The following is a 15,574-nucleotide window of genomic DNA, read 5'->3' as shown; positions in this document are numbered from 1 at the left end:
CCTGCCCAAACTAATGCTTAGCTGTAGTATCTTCCTGACAAGTTCCATGCAGACACAAAGCCTATGTATGTGATGCATAGAGAATATGAAAAAGAATTGCTGCTTTTAGACCTTATGTAGAAAATCCTTTTAAAATGTTTGTTAGTGTTTCTCCCTTTCTGTGAGGTTGTTCTTTTGACTTCTGTGCCTTGGAAATACTATGTGCACTCCTCATAGGTGGGCTGTGGGTAGCCTATAATGATAGTTATTGGTAGGAAAACCCTATGAAGTTTAGGGTTTGACATGTCACAGGCAAAAGGAGACATGCTTAGACATTTCTTTCCCAGGGTCTCCCAAGCAGATCATACACACTTGCTTTCTCACCTGGCTCCCTGTCTGTTGGCACAGACTGTACATGCTAGGTGGGTTCCTAAGATCTACCTCATGCAAGATTTCCCTGTGAATGAGAATGGTTTCTATTACTGATATCTAGGTGGGAGAACTGGAGTCCATCAGTGCTCTCCTGCATACTTGGTTTAGCACCAGAAGGACCAGAGTCATGACAAGTGCTGTCACTGAGATTGCAGCAGGCCCCAGGGAAATGCACTGATTTGTACCCACTCAAGTGGCCAGGTCTCATGAATAGCTGGAGGACTCCTAACCCTAATGAGACCAGGATATGAGATTTGGCCAAATCTCACAAGACCCCAAATGCTGGCTTTATTATGAGATCTTTATCATGGAGAGCCAGTGTGGTATAGTGGTTAAGAGCATGGGACTGGGACTCAGACGATCTGGGTTCTAGTCCCCGCTCAGCCATGGAGCCAACTGGGTGACTTTGGGCCAGTCACAGACTCTCAGCCCAACCTACCTCACAGGGTTGTTGTTGTGGGGATAAGATGGAGGAGGAGATGTAAGCTGCCTTGAGCCCTTTGTAGGAAAAAGCCAGGCTATAAATAGAAAAACAAATAATAAATAAATTTGGGGACAAAACTATAGAAGGACTTATTTTATGCCACCCTTCCTCAGTCAGAGGCTGCATGAAATAGTTCTACAACATTTATTCAGTATCACAGCATAATGTCAACTGGGATGGTCACATATATTTACCTAAGAACATAAAAAGTCATGCTGGATCAGAGCAATGGTTCATCCAGTCCAACATACTCTTCACCTGGTGGCAACTCTCAGGACCCTTCAAGAAGGATGGATATAACACTTTCACCTGCCTAAGCTCCTCAGCAAGAGGTGCATGCAGGCATATTGCCTGTAATAATGGAAGTAGCACACAGCCAACAAAACTAGTAGTCATTGCTTGCCCTCTCCCGCATTAATTTGCCAAATCCTTTTAAAGCTATATAAATTCACTACTTCCCTTTGCAGTTAATTCCATAGTTTAACTATGTGCTGTGTGCAGAAATACTTCCTTTTATTTATCTTGAATTCCCACCAGTCACCTTCATGGGGTAACTTCAGGTTCCAGTATTATGGGAAAGGGAGAAAAATGTCTCCCTTTCCACTTTCTCCACACATGCATAATTTGAAACACTTTGCTAATGTCTCCACTTATGCACCTTTTTCTAAGTTAAACAATTCCAGCTGTTATAACTGTTCCTCATTGAGGAGCTGCCCCCCTATATAACTGCCCATATAGATCTGGTCCTTATATTTGGTACTCATGGACCCAATATTGATGTGTATGTCACATCTATGCTCAACCCAGGGTGCCATGTTCATACTGGAACCTAAAGCCTGTATGTAGTAATACCCAATCCTTATGAGACAGATTGGGTTATGTGCAGTGACATATGCACACTGTGTTTGGTGGTACTTGTCCAGGTTGTTAAATAAGTAACATATTTGGACATTGCTACCTTTCATTTTACAGCCTTATGGATAAATGGTTATCAGAACATGTCCACCAGCCTCTCTTCTGCTTGTGGCTAACTGTCATACCACAGCTCATTGTTTTTAAAGTCAAGGTAGGATTGAGGACCACCCTCATTCTGGAATGCTCACAGCAGACTCAATGACAGTCCATCAATGGTTGTTCATCACAGCAGAATCAATGCTAAAGCTGAGAGAAAGGTGTCCTTAAAATTATGTCATGGTATTTGTTCATGGCTGAAGCCAGCTGGACCACTATTATTACACATCTAGATTATGTATCCAGATGACAAATTACTCCAAGATTTCTTTGCTATGAGCATGTATATTACCCTAAATGGATACACTGATCAGAATACAGTCTTTACTTTGCATCCTTGGATTCCAGAACAGAATGGGAAAATGGTCAGTATATTTCACTTTCCAGAGCTTCTCCTTAGTAGGTAGGTCAAACACGTCAGGATACAGGCTGCAGTGGGAGGACCATGGTCTTCCCAACTCAATTTGCTTGGAGGGAGTAGTCAGCCATGGGACCCAGTTGGCTGGCTGTCCCCATCCTATATATCTGCTATGTAAGATCAAAGCATGGTCTACATTCCTGATCTAGCTGTTGCAGCTTGTGTTCCTCCTCCTGAATCTGGCATTCAGGATACTGTCCTGGTTTGAAGTCACAGCCATTCCACTGGGAAGGCCATTAGCTGGGGCCCCATCACTTGACAGGAGTTCAACCAACCCTTGCTATCCAGGTCCTGGAGTAAATTAAAAATACTATCAAGCTTGGTCATTGTATTGTCCTGGACTTCAGTTTCTTGCAGCTCAGGAGATGCATTAATTTTATTCTTCTGGACCAGGCTGATCCTGAGGAGAAAAATTCCTTTCCACACTGTCTATCCATGAATTCAGAGTGTTCAACATTTTGTGGATTTGATCTAGCTTCTTTATGCTGGGTATTGTTGGCTTTTTTCTGGTTCTCATATTGCTGCCAGATGCTTCTGCTTGGAATGCCACTTTCTATGGGGGCAGGTTAGGGCTGTCTCCACTGGATGGCTGCACTGGCTGTAGTCCCTTGGGAAGGCAGGTTGCAAATGACCCCTTCTCACTAGATGATTGAATTGCAACAATCCTATCACTTGTTTCCTTGCTTGCCTCCATTGTCTCCAATGGGCCTATGGAAGATGAATTATTAAGCCTGAATAACCAGTATTAAATCTGGTCATCCAGGAGAGAACTGTGTGCAAACCTGGTGCCCCCTGTTAAGGCAATCTTAAAGCTGGCAGGCAGGGAACCAGTCAGTTGGCAGTTGGGGGGACAGGAAGTTCATGCTGCTGTATTCCTCCTAAGGTTGGGTCACAATTCCACTATGCAAAGTGGATGAAGTTTCTGTCTGATCCAAAACCACCTTCCCTTGGAGACAGTCCACAAAACACAAGGAGACACCTCCATCTACTTTTCCCCTGAAGTACTTACCTGGGCTGAAAAGCTAGTGAGCTCAAGCCCAATATGAATTCACATTCCACTTCCTTCTCCTTCAGCCATGACCATGTGGTTTGCAGCCTCTCAAGGACTGAAGGACTTTTAGACAGGGGAGACATGCTTGCTGTAGCCTGGAAAAATTCAAGCTTCCTCTCCAGGCTTTCTGTATGTTCCATTATTAATCTGGAGCATACTGGTCACTCGGTTCAGAGTAAGGGTTCTGAGTGTGTACGCTTCATTCTTTTGCTCATCAGTCTCCACAAGAGCTGATGAGACCTGCTTCAGTTTGGTGTTGAGAGCTCTCAATACAATTGTAATGAGAGACCTCAAATCCACATTGAGGCCACCACACCTGGGGCAGTTCCAAGATTTCACACCTATGGGTCTGTCCCAAACTGACATCAGCCCAATGCACAAAGCAAGATGCACTCTCAATTTGTTTTGGGTAGATCTCAAAGTGGCAAGTTTTCTATCAACTTCCTAGTTATGGTCTACTGAAAACATTATATTTGAACTCTGACTTGTCATTGCTCCACATAAACTGAGAGTGAGTCCTAGAAAACATATACAGCTTGTCCCTGAAGATGTAGGGACAGCTTCTCTATACTCTGTAGAGAAGGGCAGCATGCTGAGGTTTGGAAGAGGACTTTTGGGAAATCTTGCCTGTCTTTACTGATTTTATTAGAGGGTTCCTAATAAGCTTCCAAGAAATTGCAGCATTCCCTGAAATATAGTTTAATAGCCACTGTTCTAAACAAATAATGCTCACTAAGAAGCTTAACAGTGCAGACCTTATTAGATTTATATCTCACTTTGTCCTTACAACAAACTCAAAGTGGCTTGCATCATTCTCCTGCTGCTGCTCTCAGTCTTAACCCCACAACAACAATCCTGTGAGGAAGGTTGGGCTGACAGTCTGTGACTGCCCCAAAGTCACCCAGTTGGCTCCATGGCCCAGTAGGGACTAGAACCTGAGTCCCAGACCCATGCTCTTAACCACTACATCACAATGGCTCTCTATATGTCTGTTCAGGAAATAGTCCCACTGAGTTCACCTTGAGTCATCAGGTGATACATTTTCTAGTAAGTTAATTTCACATTTGCTCAAAGACAGTATGGCTCCTTAGAAGGTGTTAGTAAGAAGCCACCTGAACTTTAAAAGGTTGCCAATCAGTTTCCAAAAAGTACTGTTTTCACTCTGGAAGAGGACAGGAAGAATTCACCGGAACTTGAGAAAGCAGCTTACATCTCCTGATGACACCTTACTAGCAATGCAATTGTCAGAACAGAATGTATTACTTTTTGAAAGAATACACCAACTTCCATGGATATGGCAGCAGAACTGCACTGACATTTAATCAAAGAAAAGATCAAAAGGACAACATATTTCAACTTCTATGTCCCTTTGGATAGCAATGTGTGTGCACGGGCACACATGCATGCTAGGATTCAATAATCCAACTGTATTGGTGGAAGCTGATTTTCCCTCTCCTTCTTCTTCTCACCAGCCCACAAAGTTCCCCTTGCAAAATGTTTTCCTAAGGCCAAAGGACCTTGATGTACGGGGAAGCTGTAGTATAGGGGGCTGAAAGAAGGGTAAGTCAGATGAACACTAGGCAAAGACATCTTCTGTGAGTGGAAAATAAATGGCCTTCCACAGAATTTTGCCATCTTTCCCTTCCCACTCAGCCCCTATACCACAACTCACTCAGTGTGTCCCCCAGCTCATGGATGGTCTTTTTTGAAGGACTCCAGTGGCTGGCAGGGAGAAGAGGGGGAAGGAAAGTCACTTTCCAACAACTCTGTTATGTGGGTGGCTCTCTGCATCCAACCCCCAGCACATCAGGATTATAATTCAACAAAAAAGAAAGTTTAGCTTAGAATCTTATTTACAGACGCTAAAAGGTGCATAAGTCAGGTGGAGTGCACAGACTTTACATCAAGGTTGGTGAACACTTTATGGCTGAATATCTTATTTCCAATTTAGGAAAGTTCTCAGGGGCCACATTTTAGCAGTAGACAGGGCCAAGAACAAAATGTCTGAAGCCAAAACACATCAGGCAGAACCAGATATAAACTGTAATAATTTGGTCATTTTTCTACCAAGCATACAGACCATGGCTTATTTCTATGACTTTCTACTCAGGAATAAGCCTTGGTGAAACAGGTTTCAAGCTCATAAAATCTAACATTTAAAAATACTCAAATATTCAATACCTGGAATGATTTTAAAAGTTTTAACGTCCTTATATTACCATTCTCCTTGACCATGGATTAGAAATAAGAGTAAGGATACCGTATACTGCGCTGAAGAAAGGCTGCCTTTCTTGGGAAATCCCAGCTCTAAGCTCTACTCAGAGGTAACAGCAGGAGTTCTTGCACAAAGCTGAAGCCGCAGCTCACAGAACTTTAGATGCCTAATCATGATTCAGTCTTTGTGGGGGGGGGGGGGAATCCCCATCCCTGCTTTATATCGTTTGTTCTCATGCATCCTGTTTCTTTACTGGACAAATAATTTTATATACTTTCTCATAACTAAATAGAATAAAACAAGACAGAACTCCATAGCATTTTAACAAACAGATTTTCTTAATTATTTTCTGTCTTAAGTTTTGCTAACAACATGACATGTGACAACATTTGCATTTTGTACTTAGAACTATAGTCTTCTTATATTGATTTATAATGAACCTCTTTCAATCCTATTCATTCTGACACATAATTTTTCACATGTTCTTACAGGAAAATCATTAATGCACAGCTACTATCTCATTCTTATATTATTGTTCTCTTTTAATCTCACTGAAATACATATGCTATGCTAGTTGCAAAGTCATGTCCGACCCATCACGACCCCATGGACAACATTCCCCCAGGCTCTCCTATCCCACTGAAATACAAGTGGACAAATGCAAGGCTGAATCAAAGCCATATGTTTCTTTAATGTCTCTGGTTCTCCCTCTTTGTTCATATGTTTCTAAATAGTCTACACTGATAAGCCAGTGAGGACTGATGGTACTGTTGGGATGGTGGGAGTTCAGGACTTTTTTTTGCCAATAATGCATAGGATTGTGTCCTTAAAGCTGTTAATTATTCAGCTGTTCCTCTTAGAGACATGCATCAGATCCCAAGCCTAACTGGGGCCCCTCAGACCACTCCTAATACATTCTGAGCCTGCCTCCCTCTAAAGTGATCAGAACTATATTAGGTTTGTAAAGGCAGAACTGCATGATTCCAATAACCAGTGTTTTTGGTTTCATTTAAACACTGATTAGGGGAGAAAGGAAGAAAGAGGTTGAGTGACTGACAGGTACACCACTGAAACGTAGAACACATCCTACTAGGTGATCTCCAATCATACTTTGTGGAAAGGCATGATCTGAATAGGTCTGGGAGATGTATCTATGTATGTATTTATAGTATCTGTGTACTATTCCATATCCAATGACTTTTCAGAGCAGTGTACAGTACCAATTTGAAAGAGATAAAGAAATAAAATTAATATATTAAAACAACAAGAAATCCAAAACCATGGCTGGTCAGCAAGAAAGCTTCCCAGAACAAAGATGTCTTCAGCAGGTGCCAAAATACACAGTATTTGGTGCCTGACTGATTGCTAAAGGCAGGGAATTCCACAGAAATTGCACCACCACACTGAAGGTTCTTCTCCTGGTGGATTCCAGTACGGCCAGGCAGCCATGTGGAACCCCTAGGAAAATGGCCTCCAATGATTAGGAAAGCTGACAAGCACAAGGTGTATGTTCAAGTGCCATGTTCCTAAACTGTTCAGGGCTCTGTATGCTAGCACTAGAACCTAAAACCTGGTCTAGTAGCAAATAGGCAGCCAATGCAGCTCCTTTAGCGAGGAAATTACATGCTGAAAAGGAGAAGCTCCTAACAACAGCTGACATGCTGTATTCTGCATGAGTTTCAGCATCCAGACCAGGCTTAACAGCAGCCCCACCTAAAGCAAATGGATAAATCCAGTCTTGAGGTTACCAGGGCCTATATCACTAGGGCCTGTTCAAGAGAGCCCATAGGAAATGCCAAAAGGCACTCCAAGTTACACCAGTTACTCTGATGGAATATTCTTAGATTATGACTTTGATCTTTCAGAGGGAGCGCAACCCATCTAAAACAGGCAATGAGCCTGTCTCCCGGACTCAGGGAACTGCTCACCCACAGAGTTTCCACTGTGCCAGGCTTCAGCCTCAGTTTACTGGAGTTCATCCAGTCCATCCAGATGACTAAACTTCCAATGCTACCAGGCTTAGGCTTCACTATGAAAACAAACCTTTTAACTGGTTTTCAATCATTATGTCTCTCTAGACCCTACATTGATCCTCAGAAACTTTTCAAGTTTCTTGTTTGAAGACCCCTCTAAAATGCGTGTCATCATCATATAAATTGCCCAGAACAACACAGAGAAGGTAAAGAGAAGCAAAGCAGTCCCCTCCTCTGCCCACTGAGGACTGCTATTCCACATAAATGGATGAAACGGTTCTTCTGAAACACCGCAATTTGCTTAATCATGGAGACTTTTTATGCTGCCTCGCATTTTCAGAAAAATACAAGAAACACACGCTTTTGAATACCCTCAGATGTAAAGGCTGCTTCTGCACAAAACTCCCTGCACCTATTTTCTGAAACTTGAAAGAATTGATTCCATCAGAAGGGTAGCAAGCTAAATCTACCAAGAAAAAAATAAGAATATTAGCAGCTCTTTTTAAAAAAATCAAAATCCAAAATACTTCACCTATTTTTCTGAAATTTGGAAGATGTAGTCCCTCCAAATTGGCTACTGTACTTGCTAAATGCACATCTGATAATCAGAAAAAGAATTAGAATCTTTCAGAAATTTCCCATGATAGTAAATGCGAGGCACAAAATCTATACTTCTGAATTTCAACTAAGTTATTTGAGTTGAATCAGACAGAATCAAAAAATTGGAAGGCCAATGAGTCTTCCTCCTCGTTCCAATTCCTCAACTACTTGAGGGCTGGCTGGAACATGATTGCAATAGGAAGAAAAGCATGTGTGTAAAGTCATCCCTGGACACCTTCCTTCATATTTAAATCACTTACCTAAGCTGTGAATCTGTGTCTTCAGTGGGGAGTGTAACCCCATCCAGCACAGGCTGAATCCCTGAATCTGGTCCTCACCTTTCTGTTTTCCAATGTCTTTATCTTAAACAGTTTTTTTTCATGGTGTATGAATAATGAATGCTCAGTTTGGTGTCAATTCATCCTTTTAAGAAAACGATTTCTTCATTACTCAAACCCAAATTTATTTTTGATGTATTCCCTTTCAGGGAAATTGAATTAAAATATCTTTATATCCTATAACAAATGATCTACAATTTCCAATGATCCATGCATAATTTAGCTTATATTTATTTCATATACTTGATAATCTAGACTATCCTGAAATGTAGGTAATAAAATTCCTATTGGTTGCTCTTCTGGTATTAAAATCTTATTCAACTCTATTCCGCTCCAATATAAATCACTCCCACATACACCATATTCACAATTCATAAAAGGAAAAGGATCTGTAGCTTGATTGCTCCATTTTTTCGTCATCTCTGGTCAGATTTCTTTACTTGTTTATGATTCTGTTGGAAGTATAGTATTTTTCATTTGTGCTTGGGATGTCTAATACTGGGTTTATCCCACATGGCATTTGCAATTTCCATCTAGACACATCAGTATTCTTGAGGGGGAGGCTTCCCTCTTTATTCTAGTCATGAGACTGAGTATTGAACTTCGTCTGTCTGTCTATTTATTTATTTAACTAATATTCCACATTATCAGCCCAAGGACTCTTTAAGTGGCTTACAACAGAAATAGAAAAAACAATATAACAATCAAAAATGAACAATCAAATAAAATATATGAAACACTTAACAATATAATAAATGATTGAATTCCTTTGAATTCATATCATACTTGAAGTTTCAAGATTAGAATGAAGAAGTAATCTGACTATAACCTTCATTTTTCTATATTTTGAATCTTCTAACAACAATACCCTTGCCTTTGGGAGACTCCTTTTCCCCCTTGTGATTTCATTGGAAGCCAACAATGTGATTTTCTCAAATAGTCCAGTCCTAGAATCTAAAAGGTATTATTCACAATATATGAAGAGTATTGATACAGCCTTGATTATTTTCTTATGTATCAAATCCAAAGTGAATATTCAATACCTGAACATTCTAGGTTTATCGATGTGTAGGATCTTCTTGGATCAGGGGTCTCCAACCTTTATGGAACACTGGGCAGATTTAAATTTTTTGTGGGTGCTCTCACAAAATGCCTGTCATATAGAATTTGCCCATTCATTGACATAGTGCATGTAGCCAGTCACAAACACACATTCCCCAGAAGGCCAGTTGGTGTTGCTAAAATAATAATTTGACCAAGAATCTAAATACAAGGTAGAGGTGAACAAAGTAACTACAGAATTTTAAACAATTTATTTTTTAAAACTGTGTTCTGCTTTATGTATCACTAGGTCCCTACATGAAGCACTGTTTGCAATTCTGCCTTTGGTCAACAGCAGTGACAGGCAACTTTGGGTGAACATTTTTGCCCTCCCAGAAACTCCTCCTGAAGAACATGCTCTTTGGGGCACTAGCTAAAAAGCTGGCAGTTTCCCACTGAAATCCAGGAGGCACTGCAATGGAATTGACATAGAATCAAATGTGGCTTGTTTTTCAAGCTAAATTAGAACATTTAGTACTCTGTGCTGCTAACAACAGTGACTGTTTGCAAATGAATTTGGCAGAGTTGGGGCTCCATGCAGTTCGCAGGCTACATGATATCTGCCCCTGTTCTAAGTATTTCCTTTTATATATGAGAGTCATAATTGATCTTTTCCAACCTATTCAGTCCAACAAAACTGTCTTCCAATTGAAACATTATTTCATTCTTACAAGAAGATAATTACTACAGATGTGATTGATGCTCATGTCCAACTCAGATGTTGACTCAGTGCTTTGGAAAGTAGTCCAATATTGTTCTGCTTGTTTTAGTTGCTGTCTACTTCAGCTTAGAACCAATCCTGTGTCAAGTTCAAAAATCTGAGACTTTGTACCTCCTTACTAACTATAATGGAAATTCAAGATATAGTCTTAACTCCCCCCCCCCCCATGCCTCTTCATCTGAATGATAATTGAGAATTATATCTCCCCAATCTTGGATAGATAGGTACGGGTACCATGTACCTTTAAGTATATTGGGGGGAGGGCAGGTGATAAAGTAGCACAACAGCAGAACAGCAGGCTCCAGATTCCCTGGGGATACATATTTTAATAAGATTGACCGTAAGCTAGACAGCCTAATTTCAAATAATATTTAGAGCTACATCACAGCTATTGATGAAGTTGGCAACCAAAACATTTAGCTCAAAAAGTATTTTGAAATTACAGTTATTAGTCTATCTAATGTTTTGTATGTATATATGAAAATTGCCAATAATGTTTCTGTTACTATGAAGAAATGAATTAAAACTGTAGGAATAGTTGCTACTACAGAGCATATCAAGCTGCCAAATCTTAGGATGATGGTTACAAAGATGTTTTGTACAAGAGCAGCCTTAACATTTTTAGGATCTCCAAAAGTGGACATGCTTTGCCCCTTATGTTTCTTGTGGACCATTGTTCTTAAGATTACATATGTCCTTAAGTAAAAGGAGCTGCAAAGTTTCAGAAGGAGAGGTGCAGTGTTCATATGGAGGAGAAGCCCTCAATTTGGAGGGACAGGAGGAAGTGATTTGCTTGGCCTTCCTCACTCCTATGCTTTGAGGGGTAATTGCACACACCCTAGATGTGCCCCAGACAAGAAACTGGTCATTTCAGATACACAGATTCAAATGCAAGAGTTATGGAGCTTAAATCAGTTTAAGAGTTTTCATAGAGAAATACAACGGTACTGGAAGAAGGTTCATTCTTTGGTTCCATCCCCTCACCATCACAACTGCTCTGGACAATCCACCAAACTGTACTACTCTGAATGACTGTACAGCTGCAGCACTGTGGGGGGAAGACTTCACAACTTTTACTATTATTAAAAAGATTGGTGGTTGAATGTGCAAGCAAGGAAGCTGAGCAAATAATGTGAGAAGACTCCTGCTGCATAAACAAACAGAAATGCCAAAAATATCACCAAAGCAGTAAAGTGCTGAGCACAGCCAAAAGGAAAATAAAAAGAACTATCTGGGAAGAAGCTTGAAGAGCACTTTTTGAAGTAGAACTGAGCAAGGCAATTTATCCCCACCACCTTAATGCCTCATTTGAAGGACTAAATAAGCCCACAAGAATGGAGTTCTCTTTCCTTCACCCCTACAAATAAGAGTCCCCTTTGCTCAATACTGCTTAAATTGTACTATTTAACTGCTATATGAGACACGATGCATAGACCTGGATTTGTTTGACCCACACAAGAGACACATTGATAATTTGAGCCACAAAGGCATACCTGGACTATCTGGCCCATTAAGGTATTGTACTTTGAGGGTTTATAACTACAGAGGAAGAGTTAGAGGCATAAACAAGACTACTGAGGCTACAAAGTGGTATGAGCACATTTCTAGAGGGTGCCATGGTAGATCACACTGGTAGCAGGAAGCACTGATGGGCACAACAGTGAGGCTACCTGAGTGCTTTCTTGTTTATATATTCATATTTGATGTACTTAACTCTTAGTATGACATTTTAGTCTTGGAACTGATTGTAATCTAACCAGAGAACATTGATTAGTTGGTGAAATAAAATAATAATAAATACTATCTCAGGCTTAGACTGACTGCACTGACAGTGCATGTGGAGGCTGGCAGGTGGCAGTGGCAGCTGAAAGCCTAGCTGAGCGAGAAAATGGGGATGAAAGAGGCAAGAAGCAGCAACAGCAACACAGCAGGATTCCAGCAGTTGCATTGCTTCACCTCCTAGAGCACAGTGTCCCAGCTGCCTGCCTGCCCTAAACTGTTATACTACAAAAGGAAATGCTTTGTCCAAAGAGCAGCAGAAACTTGCTGTGCAGCACTAAGGTGAAAAGACCATTTCTGACCATGACACCAACATAACAGGGCAAGTTCTCCGGATGGAGAAAGTGGAGGTGGTCCAGGAAAAGAGGCACAGACCACCCACACCACATGAAAAAGAACATCACCAATATAATTAATTCTTTATAATTAAAAAGCATAATGTGAAACAAATACAAAACAAAGACTAAGCAAGAACTTGGTTGCAATCATATTTTCCAAGGGCATGTCAAACTGTACTGCCTGCCTCCCATAATAGACTACAAGCTGGCAATAAAAGATGTGGAAGGGGGTGCTGTATGTGCATGTGCATGACCACAAGACCCAAAGAATGAAGTTTAGACTTCTGTTGCTTAGCAAATAATGGGAATTTCATTAAACCAAATTTGGAAAAGAAAAATTTTTGTGTTGAATGCAGTGATATTTTTGTTTCTGTTCTTGTTAATAAAAAATAATAATAAATTATAATGTAATGCAGCATGTACTAAATAAAATCAAGAGAAAAGGAGAAAGGCACCAAAACACATTGGTAATCATAAATTTATAGTACAAAATTCGTAAGGGGGAAACAAACCTGTTGGCTTGAACTGCCTGTCTAAAACACACAAAGCAGAGTAAATTTCAGAACAAAACTAAACACAAATATTATAAGTTATAATTAATGAAAATACTGATGTGCTGCAAATGTTTGAATGAAACCAAAAAATAAATATGGCAACAAAATGATGGGGAAATTCAATGAGGAAAAAGGTTCAAATTGAACTATATGGGAAAAGAATGACTATGTAAGGCACTAGCACTGTTCTCATGATATGACAGGTAACCATGGGTTATTTAACTCACAGTGAGACTATGGTATATGCAGGGGACATGCAGCCATCATTTTGATTATTCAATCTCCATTCAGAGGTTTTTATGTTATGCAAACTCACTGAGTTTGTGTTATACAAAGGTTAAACAACCCTAGCACAACCCATTATCAGTTTTAGGGTTACAAAAGGCTTGTTTAACCCTCACATAATTCATGCTCTCAATTTTCACAACATAACAACCCCCAAGTTGGGCTTATATATTAACTTGTTGTCCATGAATGCCATGTCTTGCCTCAAATCCAGCCACTGTGAACTGCCTGGCAAACCAAGAGACATCGATAGAAACAAAGGATATGTTTACACAAATACACAAACAAGAAAAATTACAGGAAAATTAAATTCAAATAATTTAATTCCTTTTCATAGCCAGGAAAAGGGAAATTGGATCAATACACAATAAGCAACACAGAACTACTGAGAAATCAAAGGCTATCTAAAAGAGAAAGATTTTGCAGGAAAAATGCTGATAGAAGGATTAAGTTAAAGCAGAAAGAATTAAATCATGAACAAAAGGAGACAAAAGCTGATACTAAGCTACTCCATCCGAACTCACAAGAAATACCTACCAGTTCACTTCCCAGTCCCAAGCAGTTGCACCACAGAACTGCAAGCAATGGAAAGCACTGAAATTTTGACTGAAACATTCAATGGAACTCAGTCTTTTCCCAAAAGCACAATCACCTGATCCCCTGGTAAAATATACCCTAGCAATAGTAGGTGGACCTGTGGTCACTCAAGTACTCCCCTCCATCCACCCTCTACTTGCTAATTGCTCTGGGGAAACAAAACCTAAGCGACTTTTGTCATTTTTCTTTTTTTGCCTAATGCCTCCCCCCCCCCCAAAAAAAAAAATCCTCATAATTTCTAAAACATGAGTTCTTCACAAAGTCTCTCTTGGGAGCAGAGTTGGTGTAATTGCCTTCTGTGGGAAAAAAGCTTGGATGCTAGAAGCAACGTAACTGAACCATTCCTGTTCTCAGGTTTCATCCAAAACTTGATGCACAGCTCTAATGATAACTATACCAATAACTTGCTCAATCTTACCTAAAACACTGTTCTTTCACCCATAGATTCTATGATACTGGCCAAAACTAGAGTTAAAATGTATTGCAATCCCATACCCACTTATCTGGGAATAATTCATACTAATTTCAATGGACTTTACCTCGGAGCTGAACTGTATAGGATTGCAGTGTAAATCTAAAGTTGACTAAGGCAAGAGAAACAAACCCATTTTTTCATTAACATCTATTAAGTTGTGTTTGGATGATTTTATCTTGTCTTAGCAAACTGAGACATTTACAATCTATTTGCATATACATATGGCCCCTTTAGTCCTCCCTTCATCTGAACTGACAGTTAGCTCCTGCGAGCTGGCAACTAACAATGGCTTAACCCATTTCATCCAAACTAGGAAACTGAAGTGCATTAAACTTTGTGTAAGCTGACACTATCATGCAGTAGAAATTCCTCATTCTTCTGCTGCAGTCCCCTGCACATACCAGTGAGTCCTGAAGCCCACCAGCACTGTTTTAGGAGGCTGCAAAGAGAACTCACTCAGGTGCTATGTCAATGAAAGGATATAATTTAACTCTCACATGAACAGTTTAGGATCAAGTCAGGACAGTAATCCAATTTGAAACCTGGTTTAATATCCTGGCTTGTTTTGAAGTTGTTAACCATAGATCCTCAGGTCAAATGCAATGGGAAATTATAGTTAATTGAAGACTTACTGGTATGTTTGCTAGTGTGTGTAAAGGGAGGAGCAAGTGGGCTGTATACACAAGTAAAAGAGTTGTTTGTATTTCAGCCCTGCAAGTTCATCTGTTAGCATCAGTATCTAGAATTTTACCTTGATCAGGCTCGAAGTTATCTCTTCACTTTTCTGACTTGCTTTTTTCTGAGTCTTTATTTTCTGAAGATAGTATCCAGGACTTCTCAATATTAATGCCCAGAATTTGAGCTACCTTGTCAAGTTCAGATTGTTTCTTTTCTGCAGCAACAACATTCATTTCCAGTTGAGCAACTTTATTTGCAATATTTTCTTTTTGTCTGTTCACTTCCACTAGCAAGGGGTCTATCTCTTTACGTTTCTTCCGCAGCATCCCCTCTTGAGTTGGTCAGAGTGGTGGAGTAAGAAGCACAAGAAAATCATGTTAATATATGCAAAATGATTGTAGATCATCACGCTTAGTAGATACAATAGCTCAGTTCAACTGCCAGAAGTTGGGTGTATTACTGAATGTAGAACTGGCAAAATACTGCCTACAATGATATGCACCCTATTTAATTTCCCAATCAGGCATGCCTAGGAAAGGAAAAAG

General features: G+C 40.0%; 1 protein-coding gene across 5 annotated transcripts in view; it reads right to left on the bottom strand.

Annotated features, from left to right (window-relative positions):
- The window catches only part of LOC123033155 (zinc finger protein 318-like), a 36,416-nt gene that overhangs the window by 10,472 nt on the left and 10,370 nt on the right, over positions 1–15,574 (bottom strand). For 2 of the 5 annotated variants that reach the window (XM_044449883.1, XM_044449713.1), the window contains exon 6: positions 15,103–15,360. In XM_044449883.1, the coding sequence (XP_044305818.1) occupies positions 15,128–15,360 (233 nt within the window). In that variant the 3' untranslated portion in view covers positions 15,103–15,127. Of the gene's footprint in view, positions 1–4,659; positions 15,361–15,574 lie in introns of those variants that run through there. The other 3 variants (XM_044449628.1, XM_044449966.1, XM_044449794.1) reach the window with 2 other exon arrangements.

The sequence above is a fragment of the Varanus komodoensis genome, unplaced genomic scaffold (genome assembly GCF_004798865.1).
Source record: "Varanus komodoensis strain SLA01 unplaced genomic scaffold, ASM479886v1 scaffold1, whole genome shotgun sequence".
NCBI classification, from domain to species: Eukaryota; Metazoa; Chordata; class Lepidosauria; order Squamata; family Varanidae; genus Varanus; species Varanus komodoensis.
This window is presented reverse-complemented; position numbering and strand designations above follow the sequence as displayed.